This window comes from Mus caroli, unplaced genomic scaffold (assembly GCF_978045245.1).
Source record: "Mus caroli unplaced genomic scaffold, Mus_caroli_1 scaffold_6, whole genome shotgun sequence".
Lineage (NCBI taxonomy): Eukaryota > Metazoa > Chordata > Mammalia > Rodentia > Muridae > Mus > Mus caroli.
The window spans coordinates 105,181,965-105,203,304 of NW_028227261.1; the positions used below are offsets into that span (position 1 = coordinate 105,181,965).

The following is a 21,340-nucleotide window of genomic DNA, read 5'->3' on the forward strand; positions in this document are numbered from 1 at the left end:
GGTATAGCAGGTAAAGACACTTGTCCACCAAGCCTGAGAACTTTAGGTCACTGTCCTCTGATCCTTATATGGAGTATATGTTGCATGTGCATGTGCCAGTGTGCATGTACACATACACACTATAGGTACACACACATAGATTGTAATACATACTGTATTTAAAACACGTATTTAAAAATTAAAAACTTCCTAAAACAAAGTAGAAAGGAAGGAAGAAAACAAGGGTGCTAGGTCCCCTACCATGTAAGTTAATATGTTACCAGAGCGGGGGTTGCACTGCTTACTCTATAACCCAGTGTAAATTGCATTATCAAGAGCGTTTGAGGCTTTGGTCTTAGGGCAACTGAGATTGTGTCCTTGTCCTTTCCATCTGGAAAAGCAGCTTCAAGTGGGAAAGGAAATGTGGGTTGGTTTGTAATCAAAGCGGCTTGCTCTGTGTTGATTGGAAATACATTAAAAATCACAACTCCTAAATTGAAAATAAATATTAGAATTTTTTCTCTAGGTTTTGATACTCAGTACCTCACCAGGATAAATACTCCTTTTGCTCCTTCCATGATGTTGGAGAGCTCTGAAGTTCCCACATGTGCTATCAGTACAAATGTTACTGGGGACCCATGCTCACTAAGATGCTTTTGAGGGACACGGAAGACTACCACAAACCACTACCCTCTCTTGCATGTGGTCCCAATCTCTAACAATGGCTCTCCCTCTTTTTAGCACTTTTCTAGAATATGGTAGACAAAAACTCCTAGTCTGGAATATAACTAAACTGCACTATTTGTGTTTCATTTAAAAGATGATTTTCTTTTTAGGATTGGATTAAGATACATCAGAATTACACTCTGAAAATACATCATGAAATGGAAACATGGTGACTATGCAATCTGAGAACACTTCCTATAATCAACCATCAATAGAATAAGAATAGGTTAAAAAAAAATGAAGAACTATAATCAGTTTCTCCTGCTTGGATAAACTAGTTGACAAGTGAAACCTAGGAAGAGCCTAGTGGCTGATGCTAATGCAGGAAGGAATTCTACAGCTTGCAGGGCTGTGCCTAATTATCAGGGACTCACTGGAAAAATTCTTACAGATAAGTTTGACAGAGGTAGAGATACAGATTCCATTTCTGATGGCATTCTTCATCCCTACATGATCGTAACTCTTCAAATTCTGGAAGATTGTAATGAGACATACAGATTCTTATTCTCTGCACATCTCTCTAGTAGCTGATAATTCACATTTATTCATATCTGTCTGCCCCACCTCTATATGTATGTGTATGTAGCAACCACCCCAGCCAACCATTCATTGTATACCTTTCTATATCTTTCTTTCTTTCTTTCTTTCTTTCTTTCTTTCTTTCTTTCTTTCTTTCTTTCTTTCTTTCTTTCTTTCTTTCTTTCTTTCTTTCTTTCTTTCTGTGAGTCTCATCTGGTCATTAGTATATGCTAGAATCCCAAAGAAGTATGTCCTAATACCAGTGAAGGAATGGATGTGCTAACAAGGCAAGGACAAACAGGCAAAGAGCAAAGGCTTCTTTTTTTGATGTCCTTATGTAAACTTCCAGCAGCAGGTATAGCCCAGATTAAAGGTGCGTATTTGTTTTTCAAGAGCTAGGTCAAATGTGTGTGTTCCTGTCTCAAAGGTGTGGAATAGAACTTCAAAAGAAGGAGGAGGAGGAGGAGGAGGAGGAGGAGGAAGAGAAAGAGAAGAAGAAGAAGAAGAAGGAGGAGGAGGAGGAGGAGGAGGAGGAAGAAGAAGAAGAAGAAGAAGAAGAAGAAGAAGAAGAAGAAGAAGAAGAAGAAGAAGAAGAAGAAGAAGAAGAAGAGGAAGAAGAAGAAGAAGAAAAGAAGAGGAAGAAAAAGAAAAGGACGAAGAAAGAAGAAAAAGAAGACAAGAAAAAAGAAGAAAAGAAGGAGAGAGATCTTCATTTCTGGACTGTAGCTTATTTCAGATGTGATCAAGTTAAGAAGAATAACAAGAATTGTGTCAACTAGGCACACAATCATATTTTCTTAGGTCATGATAAATTTCAAAATGATAACGAACCAGATCACAATAAGACCTATACCTAATGTAACTACCCCACACACATTCACAACACATTATGTATTTAACCAGGTCTTAGTTACCTCTAACATGATATACCTGTCCCTCTTACATTGCAGATGTAGTCAAGTTGACAACCAGGAAAAGCTATCATACCTCTCTTCAACAATCCCTCTATTTTTCTCTCATTTTTGTTTTTCTTTTATGTATGTAGGTGTTTTGCCTGCATGTATGTTTTTGAATTACCTATGTGCCTCATGCTTCAGAAGTCAGAAAATAGCATCAGATTATCTGGAACTGGAGTTACCATGTGAGTGCTAGGAATATTCTTCCCCCTGGAACAACTGCCAGAGTTCCTGACCACAGAGCCGTCTCTTCAGCCCCATAATGCAATCAAATATAGTTATATTAAAAAATCCCATCTTGGTATCTGTTTTCCACTCATCCGATTTATTTGCTCCCTTTCTTCCCTACTCCTGCTGTGGCAGATTTTATTCCCAAAAGATTGCCGATGGCAGTACAAATATAAACAGAAAGTGCATGAATATACATAGCATACCCTCTTCCCTTTCCCTTATTGCTGCTATTTAACTCACTATCAAAAATTCTCTGCTCCCTTTCCCCCATTTGAATTCTAACAGGGACGTATGCCTTCTTGACAAATATAAAATGGCTAAGACTATAGATTTCAGCTGTCTTAACTTTTGCCCTTCCAGCTGTGACGTGAAAAACCCAATCTAGATCATCCAGAAAGACTACAAGGAGGCTCCCATATCCTTGGTGTTCCAGTATTGAGAACAAACATGTGCCGGAGTGAATCCAAGATGATTTTATTCCCTTGCCTTGGAGATTTCTATGTGAAATAACACACACTGTGTCACAGAGACAGCCTCTTTTTTGTTGTTGTTTTACTCTTTTGTTTTTCTGAAACAGAGTCTCCCTGTGTAGCCCAGGCTGGCTTTAACTTCCCTCCTGCCTCAGTCTCCCTAGTGCTGGGTACACAGGAGCTCTCTGCCACATTCCAGCAAAGGACATGGTTTCAGAGGAGAGTTGCTGTCAAAGACCAGAGCTTGTAGGGCTTTTCCACACTAGAAGCCTGATGCTTTCATTTATAGATATCTTTATCTCAGGCATTTATCCAAAGTCCAAGTTCCAAGGTCTTAGTCTACTCTCTGGGTTCAGCCTATTTATGTCTGGCTGAGGAGGGAAATACTAAGATATTTTCCTCAGCTCTGACTGAATAGTCTGCATTTCAAAAAACTCTTCCATTATCTACAGTGTTGTCAGAGCCTTGGTTTGAGAGTCTCTGAGAAGTCCTGTGCATCTGTGCTGACCTACAGGGCCTCTTTCTCTAGAGCACACTGCATTTCAGAGGGTTGCTGTAGAACTGCCGTAAGTGATTACTACCTCTACCTTTTCTTTGCAGCTTGCTCCTTTAATGAATTGCTCTGACACCTGGTAGCACTCTTATCTATTATCTCTTAGCTCAGTGAACTTTTGATAAGTACATGAAGTTATCATTATCTACCTGCAGAAAATCTTACATTACTTGAAAAACAGTGATATAACAATCCTGTATTTACCAGATTATTCTCTGTTTGTCATATTTTCTGAATAAACCTCATAATAGTTACTTTTATTTTGAACAGGCTATAGTCTTTTAACTATTTCTAAGCTCACATATGTATCTATGTAAGTGATTAAATTTTGAAAAGGGCCTTTATATTTACCCAGATAAAAATGTGTTCTTCCTCTTCATCATTTCTTGAACTATTATTTATTGAAATTGTATTTCCCCCTTTTTCACATGGGGGAAATTCTTCTTTTGCCTTTAAGTTTGATGTGTATATTTCATGGGTAAGGAATTGTGAGCATTTTGTTTTATTTACTTATTTTTCTATTTTCTTTTGAGCACTATGATTGAGGGGTTATTGTTTCCTGCTTTGTTTATTGTCTTTTTGGTAGGGCCAACTGTCATTTTATGTTTGTTCTTTTTCTCTGTAACGTCTACTTTTTCTCTGGCTACATTAAGACTTGCTCTGTGTGTTAATAGTTTGATTATAATGAGAACTGGGATTTCTGCTGGGTTTGTCTCCATATCTGTTATACTTCTAGTGACTGTAGCATGGTGCTTTTCAGTAATTGAGGGGAAATTCAGCCCTAATATATTTTAAAGATTTATTATTATAAATAAGTACACTGTAGCTGTCTTCAGACACACCAGAAGAGGGCATCCTATCACATTACTGATGGTTGTGAGCTACCATGTCATTGCTGGGATTCGAACTGAGGACCTTTAGAAGAGCAGTCAGTGCTCTTAACTGCTGAGCTATCTCTCTAGCCCTTCAACCCCTAGTTTTTATAAGTATTTCCCCTTTGCTTATCTCTAATATGTCTTTCTAAGGTGCCAATTATTAGAGAATGTATTCCATATATTAAACCATAAATATTTAAATATTTTCCTCTTTCTCAAGTTCTCTAATCTTTTCTCTTGAGTTTTCTCTTCATAGATTAGTTTGACCTGTTCTTATGTCTGTTTGGTACCTTCTCTTTGTTTCTGGTGATTCCAACATCTAGGCTACTTCTCTATTATATTGATTCCTTTTTCTTGGATTCTTGAATTTTAAATAACTTTTATGCATCATAATATAAAATTTATCCTGGGTGTGTTGTATATAAACAACATCTGAAATGGGGACAATAATATTGCTTATTGGGTAGAAGAATGTGCTGCCTAGCCTGACAAGGTGAGTTCCATGTCTGGGGCCACATGATTGAAGGAGAGAGTCAACTCCCATCAACTGTCACAGAAACTTTGTCTGTCTCTCTGTCTCTCTGTCTCTCTGTCTCTCTCTCTCTCACACACACACACACACAGGTACACACAAATGCACATAGACCCACATATACACACATGCACACACTCACACACACATATCCATACACATACATATCCACACACACAATTAATAAACAATAAAAAGAGCTTTGACCATGTTTTGTTGGGGCTTGAGGCTAATCAGTGTGACCTGAGCCAAGTGTGACAGACTTATTAAGTTCAGTGCATCACTGACATCACTAATTTTATTAGTGGGGAGAGTAAGTCCCTTTCTCATCAATAGCCGGGATTCTCAGCACTCCTGAGCCCCCTGTAGGATCTTTGGATTTAACAGCCATTTGCTAGCCTTTTAAACTGAGGATTTCTGATGAGAATTCTGGATCAAGGGTCTCTAGGAAATTTGCTTGGCTCAATGATGATACTCCTGTTTTGCGCAGCATAGGGACCTCTCTCTGCTATTCCATCTTCATCCTCTGGAGGATGCTCTAAGTGAAGGTTTGAGAGCCTTCTTGGTTTCATCTGAGATTGCGCCCCCTGTCTTGATCTTCTGGTGATGTCCTGTAGACATGAACAGGTGGAGACATGTTCTTAGTTTCTCAGAGTTCCATCAACCCAGCCAGCACTGTCTAAAATACACCTCCTTTTCTGTTTTGTTTCTCATCTGTCTCTGTGACTTCCTTTCTGCTCTTTTTTCTTTTTTCTTTTTTTATATTTTTATTACATATTTTCCTCAATTACATTTCCAATACTATCCCAAAAGTCCCCCATAGCGCCCCCCACTTCCCTACCCACCCATTCCCATTCTTTTGGCCCTGGCATTCCCCTATATTGGGGCATATAAAGTTTGCAAGTCCAATGGGCCTCTCTTTCCATTGATGGCCGACTAGGCCATCTTTCGATACATATGCAGCTAGAGACAAGAGCTCCAGGGTTCTGGTTAGTACATCATGTTGTTCCAACAATAGGGTTGCAGATCCCTTTAGCTCCTTGGGTACTTTCTCTAGCTTCTCCATTGGGAGCCCTGTGATACATCCAATAGCTGACTGTGAACATCCACTCCTGTGTTTGCTAGGCCCCGGCATCGTCTCACAAGAGACAGCTATATTTGGGTCCTTTCAGCAAAATCTTGCTAGTGTATGCAATGGTGTCAGCGTTTAGAAGCTGATTATGGGATAGATCCCTGGATACAGCAGTCTCTAAATGGTCCATCCTTTCATCACAGCTACGAACTTTGTCTCTGTAACTCCTTCCCTGGGTGTTTTGTTCCCAATTCTAAGAAGGTGCACAGTGTCCACACTTTGGTCTTCATTCTTCTTGAGTTTCATGCGTTTAGCAAATTGTATCTTATATCTTGGGTATCCTAAGTTTTGGGCTAATATCCACTTATCAATGAATACATATTGTGTGAGTTCTTTTGTGATTGTGTTACTTCACTCAAGATGATGCCCTCCAGGTCCATCCATTTGGCTAGGAATTTCATAAATTCATTCTTTTTAATAGCTGAGTAGTACTCCATTGTGTAAATGTACCATAATTTCTGTATCCATTCCTCTGTTGAGGGACATCTGGGTTCTTTCCAGCTTCTGGCTATTATAAATAGGGCTGCTATGAACATAGTGGAGCATGTGTCCTTTTTACCGGTTGGGACATCTTCTGGATATATGCCCAGGAGAGGTATTGCTGGATCCTCCGGTAGTACTATGTCCAATTTTCTGAGGAACCGCCAGACTGATTTCCAGAGTGGTTGTACAAGCTTGCAATCCCACCAACAATGGAGGAGTGTTCCTCTTTCTCCACATCCTCGCCAGCATCTGCTGTCACCTGAATTTTTGATCTTAGCCATTCTGACTGGTGTAAGGTGGAATCTCAGGGTTGTTTTGATTTGCATTTCCCTGATGATTAAGGATGTTGAACATTTTTTCAGGTGCTTCTCTGCCATTCGGTATTCCTCAGGTGAGAATTCTTTGTTCAGTTCTGAGCCCCATTTTTTAATGGGGTTATTTGACTTTCTGGAGTCCACCTTCTTGAGTTCTTTATATATATTGGATATTAGTCCCTTATCTGATTTAGGATAGGTGAAGATCCTTTCCCAATCTGTTGGTGGTTTTTTTGTCTTATTGATGGTGTCTTTAGCCTTGCAGAAGCTTTGTAGTTTCATGAGGTCCCACTTGTCAATTCTCGATCTTACAGCACAGGCCATTACTGTTCTATTCAGGATTTTTCCCCTGTGCCCATATCTTCAAGGCTTTTCCCCACTTTCTCCTCTATAAGTTTCAGTGTCTCTGGTTTTATGTGAAGTTCCTTGATCCACTTAGACTTGACCTTAGTACAAGGAGATAGGAATGGATCGATTCGCATTCTTCTACATGTTAACAACCAGTTGTGCCAGCACCATTTGTTGAAAATGCTGTCTTTCTTCCACTGGATGTTTTTAGCTCCCTTGTCGAAGATCAAGTGACCGTAGGTGTGTGGGTTCATTTCTGGGTCTTCAATTCTATTCCATTGGTCTATTTGTCTGTCACTATACCAGTACCATGCAGTTTTTTTATCACAATTGCTCTGTAGTAGAGCTTTAGGTCCGGCATGGTGATTCCACCAGAGGTTCTTTTATCCTTGAGAAGAGTTTTTGCTATCCTAGGTTTTTTGTTATTCCAGATGAATTTGCAGATTGCACTTTCTAATTCGTTGAAGAATTGATTTGGAATTTTGATGGGGATTGCATTGAATCTGTAGATTGCTTTTGGCAAGATAGCCATTTTTACAATGTTGATCCTGCCAATCCATGAGCATGGGAGATCTTTCCATCTTCTGAGATCTTCTATAATTTCTTTCTTCAGAGACTTGACGTTTTTATTATACAGATCTTTCACTTCCTTAGTTAGAGTCACGCCAAGATATTTTATATTATTTGTGACTATTGAGAAGGGTGTTGTTTCCCTAATTTCTTTCTCAGCCTGTTTATTCTTTGTGTAGAGAAAGGCCATTGATTTGTTTGAGTTAATTTTATATCCAGCTACTTCACCGAAGCTGTTTATCAGGCTTAGGAGTTCTCTGGTGGAATTTTTAGGGTCACTTATATATACTATCATATCATCTGCAAAAAGTGATATTTTGACTTCATCTTTTCCAATTTGTATCCCTTTGATCTCCTTTTGTTGTCGAATTGCTCTGGCTAGGACTTCAAGTACAATGTTGAATAGGTATGGAGAAAGTGGACAGCCTTGTCTAGTCCCTGATTTTAGAGGGATTGCTTCAAGCTTCTGACCATTTACTTTGATGTTGGCTACTGGTTTGCTGTAGATTGCTTTTATCATGTTTAGGTATGGGCCTTGAATTCCTGATCTTTCCAAGACTTTTATCATGAATGGGTGTTGGATCTTGTCAAATGCTTTTTCCGCATCTAAGGAGATGACCATGTGGTTTTTGTCTTTGAGTTTGTTTATATACTGGATTACGTTGATGGATTTCCGTATATTGAACCATCCCTGCATCCCTGGGATGAAACCTACTTGGTCAGGATGGATGATTGTTTTGATGTGTTCTTGGATTCGGTTAGCAAGAACTTTATTGAGGATTTTTGCATCAATATTCATAAGGGATATTGGTCTGAAGTTTTCTATCTTTGTTGGGTCTTTTTGTGGTTTAGGTATCAGAGTAATTGTGGCTTCATAGAATGAGTTGGGTAGAGTACCTTCTGTTTCTATTTTGTGGAATAGTTTGTGAAGAACTGGGATTAGATCTTCTTTGAAGGTCTGATAGAACTCTGCACTAAACCCATCTGGTCCTGGGCTTTTTTTAGTTGGGAGACTATTAATGACTGCTTCTATTTCTTTGGGGGATATAGGGCTGTTTAGATCATTAACCTGATCTTGATTCAACTTTGGTACCTGGTATCTGTCTAGGAACTTCTCCATTTCATCCAGGTTCTCCAGTTTTGTTGAGTATAGCCTTTGGTAGAAGGATCTGATGGTGTTTTGGATGTCTTCAGGATCTGTTGTTATGTCTCCTTTTTCATTTCTGATTTTGTTAATTAGGATGCTTTCCCTGTGCCCTCTAGTGAGTCTGGCTAAGGGTTTATCTATCTTGTTGATTTTCTCAAAGAACCAGCTCCTTGATTGGTTGATTCTTTGAATAGTTTTTCTTGTTTCCACTTGGTTGATTTCACCCCTGAGTTTGATTATTTCCTGCCGTCTACTCCTCTTGGGTGAATTTGCTTCCTTTTGTTCTAGTGCTTTTAGGTGTGTTGTCAAGCTGCTAATGTGTGCTCTCTCTAGTTTCCTTTTGGAGGCACTCAGAGCTATGAGTTTTCCTCTTAGAAATGCTTTCATTGCGTCCCATAAGTTTGGGTATGTTGTGGCTTCATTTTCATTGAACTCTAAAAAGTCCTTAATTTCTTTCTTTATTCCTTCCTTGACCAAGGTATCATTGAGAAGAGTGTTGTTCAGTTTCCACGTGAAGGTTGGCTTTCTATTATTTATTTTGTTATTGAAGATCAGCCTTAGGCCATGGTGATCTGATAGGATGCATGGGACAATTTCAATATTTTTATATCTGTTGAGGCCTGCTTTGTGACCAATTATGTGGTCAATTTTGGAGAAGGTACCATGAGGTGCTGAGAAGAAGGTATATCCTTTTGTTTTAGGATAGAATGTTCTGTAGATATCTGCCAGATCCATTTGATTCATAATTTCTCTTAGTTTCACTGTGTCCCTGTTTAGTTTCTGTTTCCATGATCTGTCCATTGGTGAAAGTGGTGTGTTGAAGTCTCCCACTATTATTGTATGAGGTGCAATGTGTGCTTTGAGCTTTACTAAAGTTTCTTTAATGAATGTGGCTGCCTTTGTATTTGGAGCATAGATATTCAGGATTGATAGTTCCTCTTGGAGGATTTTACCTTTGATGAGTATGAAGTGTCCCTCCCTGTCTTTTTTAATGACTTTGGGTTGGAAGTCAATCTTATCAGATATTAGAATGGCTACTCCAGCTTGTTTCTTCATGCCATTTGCTTGGAAAATTGTTTTCCAGCCTTTCATTCTGAGGTAGTGTCTATCCTTTTCTCTGAGATGAGTTTCCTGTAAGCAGCAAAATGTTGGGTCTTGTTTGTGTAGCCAGTTTGTTAGTCTATGTCTTTTTATCGGGGAGTTGAGTCCATTGATATTAAGAGATATTAAGGAAAAGTAATTGTTGTTTCCTGTTATTTTTGTTGTTAAAGTTGGCATTTTGTTCTTGTGGCTGTCTTCTTTTAGGTTTGTTGAGGGACTACCTTCTTGTTGTTTCTAGGGCGTGGTTCCTGTCCTTGTATTGGTTTTTTTCTGTTATTATCCTTTGAAGGGCTGGATTCGTGGAGAGATAATGTGTGAATTTGGTTTTGTCGTGGAATACTTTGGTTTCTCCATCTATGTTAATTGAGAGTTTGGCTGGGTATAGTAGCCTGGGCTGGAATTTGTGTTCTTTTAGTGTCTGTATAACATCCGTCCAGGATCTTCTGGCTTTCATAGTCTCTGGTGAAAAATCTGGTGTAATTCTGATAGGCTTGCCTTTATATGTTACTTGGCCTTTTTCTCTTACTGCTTTTAGTATTCTATCTTTATTTAGAGCATTTGTTGTTCTGATTATTATGTGTCGGGAGGTATTTCTTTTCTGGTCCATTCTATTTGGAGTTCTGTAGGCTTCTTGTATGTTCATGGGCATCTCTTTCTTTAGATTTGGGAAGTTTTCTTCTATAATTTTGTTGAAGATGTTTGCTGGTCCTTTGAGTTGAAAATCTTCATTCTCATCCACTCCTATTATCCGTAGGTTTGGTCTTCTCATTGCGTCCTGTATTTCTTGGATGTTTTGAGTTAGGATCTTTTTGCATTTTACATTTTCCTTGATTGTTGTGCCGATGTTCTCTATGGAATCTTCTGCACCTGAGATTCTCTCTTCCATCTCTTGTATTCTGTTGCTGATGCTCGTATCTATGGTTCCAGATTTCTTTCCTAGGGTTTCTATCTCCAGTGTTGCCTCATTTTGGGTTTTCTTTATTGTGTCTACTTCTCTTTTTAGGTCTAGTATGGTTTTGTTCATTTCCATCATCTGTTTGGATGTGTTTTCCTGTTTTTCTGTAAGGACTTCTACCTGTTTGATTATGTTATCGTGTTTTTCTTTAAGGATTTGTAACTCTTTAGCAGTGTTCTCCTGCAATTCTTTAAGGGATTTTTGTGCTTTCTCTTTATTGTCTTCTGCCTGTTTAGCAGTGTTCTCCTGCATTTCTTTAAGTGTGTTATTAAAGTCCTTCTTGAAGTTCTCTATCATCATCAGGAGATATGCTTTTAAATCCGTGTCTAGCTTTTCCGGTGTGTTGGGGTGCCCTGGACTGGGCGAAGTGGGGGTGCTGGGTTCTGATGATGGTGAGTGGTCTTGGTTTCTGTTAGTAAGATTATTACGTTTACCTTTCGCCATCTGGTAATCTCTGGGGTTAGTTGTTATCGTTGTCACTGTTTAAAGATTGGAGCAGAAGCTGTGTTCCACTCACCAGCAGTCTCTAAATCCTGCGGCGGGGGTCGTGGGTAGCTGACGGTACCCCGGTGCTGGTCCAGCCGGAAGAGGCCTGTGGTCCTACACAGGCCGTTTTTCTGCTTCCCTAACTAATGCAGTCTCTGGTCCCGCGTGCAATTGGATTGGAGCAGAAGCTGTGTTCCACTCTCCAGAAGTCTTAAGATCCTGTGGTGGGTGTTGTGGGTAGCTGGTGAGTGTCAGCCGACCCTGCGCCCCAGCTGCCCCGGTGATTTTCTGACCGGAAGAGGGTTGTGGCCCTATGTAGGCCGGATTTCTCTCTCCCCAACCAGAGCAGTCTCAGGTCCCGTGTGATTGGACTGGAACAGAAGCTGTGTTCCACTCACCAGCAGTCCCAAAATCCTGCGGCGGAGGTCGTGGGTAGCTGGCGGGTGTCAGGCAACACTGAGCTCCCGCTACCCCGGTGCTGATCCGGCCGGATGAGGCCTGTGGCCCTACTCAGGCCGGTTTCTGCTTCCCTAACTAATGCAGTCTCAGGTCCCGCGCAATTGGATTGGAGCAGAAGCTGTGTTCCACTCACCAGCAGTCCCAAAATCCTGCGGCGGGGGTAGCTGGCGGGTGTCAGGCAACCCTGCGCTCCTGCTACCCTGGTGCTGATCTGGCTGGATGAGGCCTGTGGCCCTACTCAGGCCGGTTTCTGCTTCCCTAACTAATGCAGTCTCAGGTCCCGCGCAATTGGATTGGAGCAGAAGCTGTGTTCCACTCACCAGCAGTCCCAAAATCCTGCGGCGGGGGTCGTGGGTAGCTGGCGGGTGTCAGGCAACCCTGCGCTCCTGCTACCCCGGCGCTGATCCGGCCGGATGTGGCCTGTGGCCCTACTCAGGCCGGTTTCTGCTTCCCTAACTAATGCAGTCTCAGGTCCCGCGCAATTGGATTGGAGCTGAAGCTGTGTTCCACTCACCAGCAGTCCCAAAATCCTGCGGCGGGGGTCGTGGGTAGCTGGCGGGTGTCAGGCAACCCTGCGCTCCCGCTACCCCGGCGCTGATCCAGCCGGATGAGGCCTGTGGTCCTACTCAGGCCGGTTTCTGCTTCCCTAACTAATGCAGTCTCAGGTCCCGCGCAATTGGATTGGAGCAGAAGCTGTGCTCCACTCACCAGAAGTCTTCCTGCTCTTTTTTCTTAAGTGAATAACAGAGTAGAATGGAATTTGTCCTGCTTCCTAGGAGTAGCTTTTTTCAGTCACTGGAACTTGATCCATTTAGATCTCTGCCATACTCAGCAAGTATTGGTTGTAAGGAGCAATGGTCACTCTTCTATTAACATTTAAAGTAAGATGATTCATAAATATTTCAGTAAGACTTCTGTATGTTTTGAAGGTCTTATGTGCTTCTAATTGTGATTTAGAACTGTATAAATTCTAAGCCAAAGCAACAATTATACTTGTTTTTTGTAAGGTAAAACACACGAGTGCCTGTGCAAGACATTAGTTAGTGGTGCCACTCATTTTGAAAAAGGAAATATTCAATCAATCATCCTGTTTTCAGCTTCAAATCGCAATCCTGCTTTTGCCACAGTTGTATGTGATGCCAGATTGAGATCTCCTTAATGTCCTGACATCATCCATGCTGAGTTGAAGTGCTGTTTAAATATCTCACATTTGTTAGTGTGCTCTCTGGCTTCTAGAAATCTGTTGAAATCTCTGAGGTGTCTTGCATTACCAAATGATCACAGAATATTTCCAACAAATCAATCGGGAGTTAAGACTGATTCCTAAGTGTACTGACGCCAGTCCTTCCATCATTCATTAACCATATTACAACTTGATTTCATTTCTGTTTCTTTCTGTTTTGAGGGTTTGGTGAAAATATTCCTGAAGAATTGTCCAAGATTCCCTCTGCAAAAATGGCCAAGCTGACAGCTGTTCCTCTCAGTGCTCTTGTTGATGAGCCCGTGCACATCTGGGTCACAGGCCTGGCCCCCTTTCAGGTGGTGTGCCTTCAGGCATCACTGAAAGATGAGAAGGGAAACCTGTTTAGTTCTCAGGCCTTCTACAGGGCCAGTGAAATGGGTGAGGTAGATCTGGAGCGTGACTCCTCATTTGGAGGAGACTATATGGGGGTCCACCCCATGGGCCTTTTCTGGTCCTTGAAACCTGAAAAGCTATTGGGTAGATTGGTAAAAAAAAGATGTGATGAATAGCCCCTACCAAATCTACATAAAAGTTTGCCATCCATACTTTCCATTACAAGACATAGTTGTCAGTCCTCCATTGGATAGCCTGACTCTGGAAAGGTGGTATGTGGCACCTGGTGTCAAGAGGATCCAGGTAAAGGAAGGCCGCATCCGGGGAGCCCTGTTTCTGCCTCCAGGTGAGTAGAATCCCTCTGATTAGTGCCATCTCTGTTTCCTCTGTGTGGGATGCCTTGTACCTCTAGAAATTCAGCTTGGACATGGGTAATACAGAGTTCTCACTATCCTGCTGAGAAGCTGGGTTAATTTTGTCTCAGAATAAGAAGTAGGAGATATTCTACTTTAATTCAACATTTACCCCCACATTCTGAACCCTGTCTGAGGCTATGACTTGTTAGACCTTGTGGGGTCCCTATATTGTGAGGTTTCTAAAGAGTTGGATGTAGGTTAAGTTTAGTTCATAAAAGGATGGCTAACTGAAGACTTCAATAAAGCTATTGTCAGAAGATATATCATGTTGACATTCATTTTAAGCTTGTTTAGATCATTTAAATATTTTTATACCCAAAATATAGCACACTCCATTGTGCTATGGGTCCATAGGAGATAGCACTGTTTTTTGTTTTGTTTTGTTTAGGTTTGGTATGAATTTTGATTTTTTTTGTTTTTTTCTTTTTTTTTTTTCCTTTTTTTTTGCTTTTGTTTTTATGTTGTTGTTTCTTAGTATGACATCCCTCTCAAAAACAAATATACTGGTCCAGGCCTTCTGACTCTGGCTGATATGCTGGCACCAGGTGTGTTATTTGCTATCTCCTGGGACATTGGATATGTAGATTCTCTGGCATCAAATGATCTTCTGGGGCCCAAAGGAGGGATGAGATATATTTGGTCACAAAAGTTAAATTAGATATCAAAACATTTCAGGTCCTTACTGTTCCCTTCTTTTCCACCCATCAGAAGATGCAAACTCATCTTTATTAGTGTACTTACATAGTGTTTTCCAAAGTGAGATACATTGTTGTGGGTCTCCCTTTCCTTTGGGGCCCTCTGCTTATCAACTTTACTTAGGGTGATTGAAGGCTTATAAAGTTTTCTGGAACAGAGGGCAGGGACAACCAAGATGGGAAAAAGTCATTGGTTGGGGGCTAAGTGCACAGGAAATGCCTCATTAGCATGTGGAAGTGATTCAGGAATCTCAGGCTCTGGCTGAACAGGTTTTATCAGGAGAAAGGGAATTGATCATATAAACTAATTAAGGTTACCCGACTTCTCCAGATAAGGTCAGAGAAGGAGAAAACCTTCTAATAAGGGAGTCTCCCATTTTACTCCAAGCTCAGAGGCTTTACAATCATGGTGGACTTTGATCCTAACTAGCAGTGCTTTCACACATATTATGCCATACTATTTCTTTTCTCAAGCTAAAGGACATACAGCCTCTTAAAGCCTCCTCAGTGTCTTTTCATGGGAAGTCCATCTTTAAATGGACGTAGGTAATCTTCCTTCCCTACAATAAAGTTTCAAGACAGAAAAATTTATTATAATTGTGGTGGGTGGGCTCTGGTTTAATTTAGAAATATCTGCCTGCACAGAGTAAGTATGGACTGATGCTTGGACAGTCCTCTCTTTCACTGGACTCTTAGCAGCAGGAAAAGAAATTGTGTGTGTGTGTGTGTGTGTTTGTGCGTGAGAGAGAGAGAGAGAGAGAGAGAGAGAGAGAGAGAGAGAGAGAGAGAGAGAGAGAGAGAGAGCTCTTCATTCACATCTGTTCACATGGAGATTTTATCTGTTGCTTTCTGAGTGGTTACCACAGTGTAACAGAAAGATGTTTGGCCTTCCCCCCACAACCCCTGGTTCCTGCCATTAGCCTTGAGGCATAGGCACATAAGGCAAGTGCTCCAAGACTGAGCTTCTGAGCTGTATCTCTTAGAAGATATTTTAGACAGTGTAATCATTAAGATATCTTTGAGCCATGAACTTCAATTATATAGAAAGAATCTTTGTCTAACTAGGCCCTGTGAGGGTGTAGTCTCAGGGACATGAAGATCTCCAGCTAGGCCCCCTTCTTAAAGGTTCCATGTCCCCTAGTTGCCCTTTGAAGGAAGCCTTTGAAGTTGGCCTTTGAAGGTATCAGTCCATAGCACTTCTCATAGAAAAGCACATGTAAACAGACATAGCATATTTAGTGTCAAATGTTGTGACCTTCTAGATTTCCTAAATCTCATTTGTGTACCTTTTATTGATTAAGGAGTCCTGGTACAATTTGTATGGTATTTCTTACTCAAACCCTGTGGAAATTAATCCTAATCTGGGTCTCAAAGAGTAAATGTGTCACTAAATGTGGCTTCTAATAAAATCCATAGAAGTTATGTTCCACTACGTATTGACCAGTCTTCACTTAGCTTTAGACATGGGCTAACTATTTGATGCTCCATTTGAGAATTTGTGCATTAATCGCAAGATTCAGTTCTTCTTCTTGGCTTCCTATTCTCATTGGTGTTACCTATAACTTTTTGATACCCTGTCTATGCTCTGGGAATGGGCCATGCTATCAGCCCACTCCCAGCATTCCTTGAATCCATGGATAAAAGACACACATACACACACACACACACACACACACACACACACACACACACACAGTTGTTCATTTTCAACTTGACTTCTTGGCATAAAACTGGGTGCTACTGATCATTACTCTTAGCTCCATACCTCCTACCTGCCCTAATTTTAGTTGGTCAATAATCTTGTCCCTGCTAAACATCTCTGACCAACCATGTATAGGAGCCCACCTCTCCTCCTGAGACCTCACATGGTTCCTGGTTCTTCTCTCTCCAAAGCATGGTGACCTCTCTTCCCTTCCCTTGCATCTGTGTACTTTCTTCTCCAGGGACCCAGAATTCCCATCTGTACCTTCCACCCAGCAATTAACCCATGACTTTCTTTAATGAGAGATCAAGAACCAATTGGGGAATAGGACCTTAGTATCAGAACCACCTCTACAGTTGGCTTCCTGCCTTCTTTTTGTATGTTTCTTGTTTTGTGTTGCTCTTTTCCAGGAGAAGGTCCTTTTCCAGGGGTCATTGACTTGTTTGGAGGTGCTGGTGGACTGAGGGAGTTTCGGGCCAGTCTCCTAGCCAGTCGTGGCTTTGCCACCTTAGCTCTGGCTTACTGGAACTATGATGACCTGCCCTCTCGACTGGAGAAGGTAGATCTAGAATATTTTGAAGAGAGTGTAGAGGTTCTCCTGAGACATCCTAAGGTAATTTTAGGCTCATTAGTATGATTTAATTTTTTGACCCACTGTTATATTAAGTTCAATTTATTGCAACTTTCATTAACTTTGAAGTGTGAATCCACCAAGGCTGTACTTTTGCTACAAAGAACAGTAGTCTTTTGTTCTTTCTGGTTTAGATGTTCCATTTGTAACTATTTGTAACTAATTACTGGGGACTCTCCACAACACAACACACACACACACATACAGAGGGTATATGTATAAATATATATTTATATATGTGTAATACATGCACACATATATAATAGAGAGTTGTTTGTGTACAGGTTCTGTATGGGGGAAAGTTTTATCTTTCATTTGTGGATTTTTATGTGTATGTGTATATGTGGTGTGTGTGTGTGTAAAGGAGAGTGCACATGCTTGTAGAGCTAGAAGTCAACTTTGGGTGTTGTTCTTTAGGAGCCATTCACATTGTTTTTGAAACAGCGTCTCTCATTGGGGCCCGTGAATTACCTATCAGGCTAAGCTGGGTGGACAGTGAGCTCCCATGGTGTCCATGTGTCCATCTCCATAAGGCTGAGATTACAAGCAAGTTAACATACCTTTCTCTCTCTCTCTCTCTCTCTCTCTCTCTCTCTCTCTCTCTCTCTCTCTCTCTCTCTCTCTCTTTCTTTCTTTCAATAGGTTATGGGCATATAATTTATGTCCTCATACTTGCATGGCAAAAACTTACCTGACTGAGCTCTCTCCACAGTCCCAGGAGTTGCATGCATTTACATCTGTAAACAAACAACTTGTGAACATGTTTCCCAGAGCCAGAGTCTGAGCCATCTATCTACATATGTCTAGACCATGAGAAGAAAAAAAAAAAAAAAAACTGAACCAAAACACAACACAAAACACCATATGTTAGCATTTAGTCCACCATCAGCCACTTTTCTGGGAAATGAAGAGTTCCTAATCAAGAAAAGTACATTGATATTTCTGTAATTTGCTGGACCTATACGTTAGTGCAAAAAACAGCTTTGTTTGAGGCATTAAGTCAACATATCATCGTCTTAAGATGGAAAGAATGGTCAAGAATGCAGATTTTGATTGCTTGATTTTGTGTAATTTTGCAGGAAAAGAGAAGAAATCAATAAGTAGAATAGATTGGCCTTTTAGCAGACACTAAAAAGATAACTAAGAAAAGAAATTAGTCTCCAAGTCATCAAAAAGCATCCCCTGAAAATAAATGCATTGCTTTACTACAACAAATCAGTCATTAGCCTTAAAATTGAGGATAATCATGGGTGACTAGCATACATTCCTCACTTAACATATTACTCTTTATTACCTCCCATTTTTAACGTGTGAAGATTCAATTTAGAGCCATCTCTTCTGAGAATCTTTGATCCAGATGATTTGTCTATATGCATTGTTATAGTACATGTGATACTCTTATTATCTAGGTGTCTCACCATGGCCCTCATCTCCAGGCTTCTCATCTGATGGCCTGATATTGTTGCTTTGCTGGGCATGTTTGATGATTGACAATAATAAAAAAAAGTGTGTTGAAATACTCCTTTTTGAAATTTCCTTATGAGATAGAAACTTTCTATTCAAGTTCCATGCACTGTCCTAACTTCCCTCCCATCTCTCCTCTCTCTGTAGGAAACCCATTCCTCTGTAATGAAGTTTACCCATCACCTGTTCCCTGACTCATGTTATTCACAGTAACACATACACTCTCTGTTTATTTTCCTGACTACATTGAATTTTTCTAATTTTGTTCATTTGCTCTGTGGTGACTGAACCTAGGGCCTACCCTATGATAGTGTAGAGCTTCACCACAGTTTTGTATTTCTAGTCCTGGCATGATATTTCTTGAAGGCATTTTAACCACAGAGCCAACAATAATGCTGAATCCAACGTATTTACAGTAAAGCCTGGTTAGATATATATCCTGTACTCCACAAATCTATCTACTTTATAAATAAGCACCTGAGTGGCTTCTGTAAGTGTTTTTTGTAGTTGTTGTTTGTTTGTTTTATTAACTTGCTATTTTTTAAATCTGAGATTGTGGATTTCCTAATGAAAGAATAAAATCTCATTTTCATTTTTTTTCAGGTCCTGGGCCCAGGTGTTGGCATCCTTTCTGTATGCCTTGGAGCAGAGATTGGACTTTCTATGGCTATTAACCTAAAACAAATAAGAGCCACTGTACTTATCAATGGGCCTAATTTTGTTTCTCACAAACCACATGTATATCATGGTCAGGTCTACCCACCTGTACCCTGTAATGAAGAGTTCGTAATCACCAATGCCTTGGGACTTGTAGAGTTCTATCGAACCTTTAAGGAAACTGCAGATAAGGATAGCAAATATTGTTTTCCCATTGAAAAAGCTCATGGACATTTCCTTTTTGTGGTGGGAGAAGATGATAAGAATCTCAACAGCAAAGTGCATGCTAATCAAGCCATAGCACAGCTGATGAAAAGTGGGAAGAAGAATTGGACTTTGCTGTCTTACCCTGGGGCAGGTCACCTGATTGAGCCTCCCTATACCCCACTGTGCCAAGCCTCAAGGATACCCCCTTTGATTCCAAGCATCAGCTGGGGAGGAGAGGTTATCCCCCATGCGGCTGCACAGGAGCACTCTTGGAAGGAGATACAGAAATTTCTCAAGCAGCATCTCCTTCCAGATTTGAGCAGTCAGCTCTGAGTGGACTTGATTATATTCCTGGAAAGTGGAGCTGGGCATCTCCTGGCCAGCACCACCACTCACTTCCATAGAAGAATGTTTTTGATCTCTTATCTGGCAAGGGAGGAGAGTACCACAAGAAAATACAGGAGGATGGAGAGTGATAACGTCTTGAATTTGGAAGGGGAACCATGTTTTCCATGGAGTGTAATGTCATGCAGTGAGAGCCCTATATCTGCATAAATAAAATCATAGGCCTTTCCTAAAATGTTCAACATCATAGCAACTTTCTGTCATGATAATTGTCAGGGAAATTATCAGTGATAACCCACAGAATATTTTTGTTTATAAAAGAAACATGAATTATATATTATCACTTATTAATTTCTTGAAACTCACATTAAATATACTTAGATCATTCTTGTTGTCATTGGAAATCTAGAGGCAAATGTTTTAGGGCATTGTGAATGGTTATATGTATTCAGGAGCATTGAACCAATTTACAAACAACAGTTTGCAAAATGTTACTACAATCACTTTTGCCTCTAAGCATCTGCAGCATGGGGAGCACCCTGAAATGTGCCAGGGTGCAGCTAAGAGAAGCACACATGTTGAAGAGCACTTGGCCCTCCATATTAAGGGTGAGCAGTCTTGTTTCGTTTCTGTAAAGTAATATCCTGTGAATAATCTCAGCTTTGCCCTCCATGCAGCTCCTGTCCATCTGACTCCCTCTGCTCTGATAACAGGAAAGTTTGAAGATGACATTTGCAGTCCCATCAAACTTTAATCATGTCCACTGAAATTAGTGTTTAGTAATTTTGTTTTGGGGCTGAAGAGATGGCTCAGCTGTTAAATAAAGTCCAGGCTGTTAAACCAAAAATATAAGAGTAATTTTGTTTTGAAAACAGTAATTTTCTGTAAAAAATTTTCAACATTTACAAATATAAACCATTGTTAATACATGGGCATCACACAAAAAGAGCTGGAGCTCACAGAGCATCATTGCTAGAGCATTCAAAATGGCCATCAGTCTTCTCCAATGGACAAATCATGGCAGAAATATTTCTGAGCAATGAGTATTGCAAGGGATAGAAGTTGACGGTAACTGGTGGTTAGCAGGGTTAAGACATACATGTAAGCATACATTTCAGGTCATTTTTGAAGCATGATGGGGAACTAGTACAGGATTATCATTTAATAGCAACATGAAGACACTTCTCCCATGTCTTCCTGAACTCTTTTACTTCTGTCTGCTTTGTGATAATTTTTCTGCTTAAATTTTTTTAAAAATAACTTTTGTTTCAGGTGGAATAAATTGCCCCCTCCTTACTGGTTGAAGTGGGAACTTGTCATACATATGTGATCAATCAAACTATATCAATTTGATAATAATAATAATGTAATTGCAATAACAGATATTTCTAGCACTAGTTTTGGGATATAGGAAGGAGAATTCATGTTGGCATTTATTCTGGTGTATATACACCTAAATTACATTCCAAGCAATTTCTCTCAAATAAAAAAAATAATTTTATCTTTTCAGAATCACTAGAATGTAATATTGTTGGGGCCAGCCTGCGGCTCTCATGTCTGGATTCAAGCCTGGGAGGCAACCTGGAGCTGAAAGAAAGGGAAACTAGGTGGACGAGAGAGAGAGAGAGAGAGAGAGAGAGAGAGAGAGAGAGAGAGAGAGAGAGAGAGAGAGAGAGAGAACCAAGACAGGATTCTGATCAAGGCTCAAATGTTTAATAATAAAATCTGCACTTGTAAAGAGGAGAAGCCCATCCCCAGTCATGCCAAGTTTCTTGTGAAGTTGTCAGAACAGCCTTTTAGCAGAAACTCAC

General features: G+C 40.4%; 1 protein-coding gene across 1 annotated transcript; it reads left to right on the forward strand.

The window, feature by feature from the left end:
- The first annotated feature begins 3,246 nt into the window (after nt 1–3,246).
- LOC110292343 (bile acid-CoA:amino acid N-acyltransferase) lies at nt 3,247–20,381 on the forward strand. Its single transcript, XM_085839294.1, is given in 5 exon segments — nt 3,247–3,447; nt 13,242–13,567; nt 13,569–13,758; nt 16,636–16,838; nt 18,924–20,381. Coding segments are annotated over 4 exon segments (1,263 nt in total). The 5' UTR covers nt 3,247–3,447; nt 13,242–13,291; the 3' UTR covers nt 19,518–20,381.
- Nucleotides 20,382–21,340: the final 959 nt, after the last annotated feature.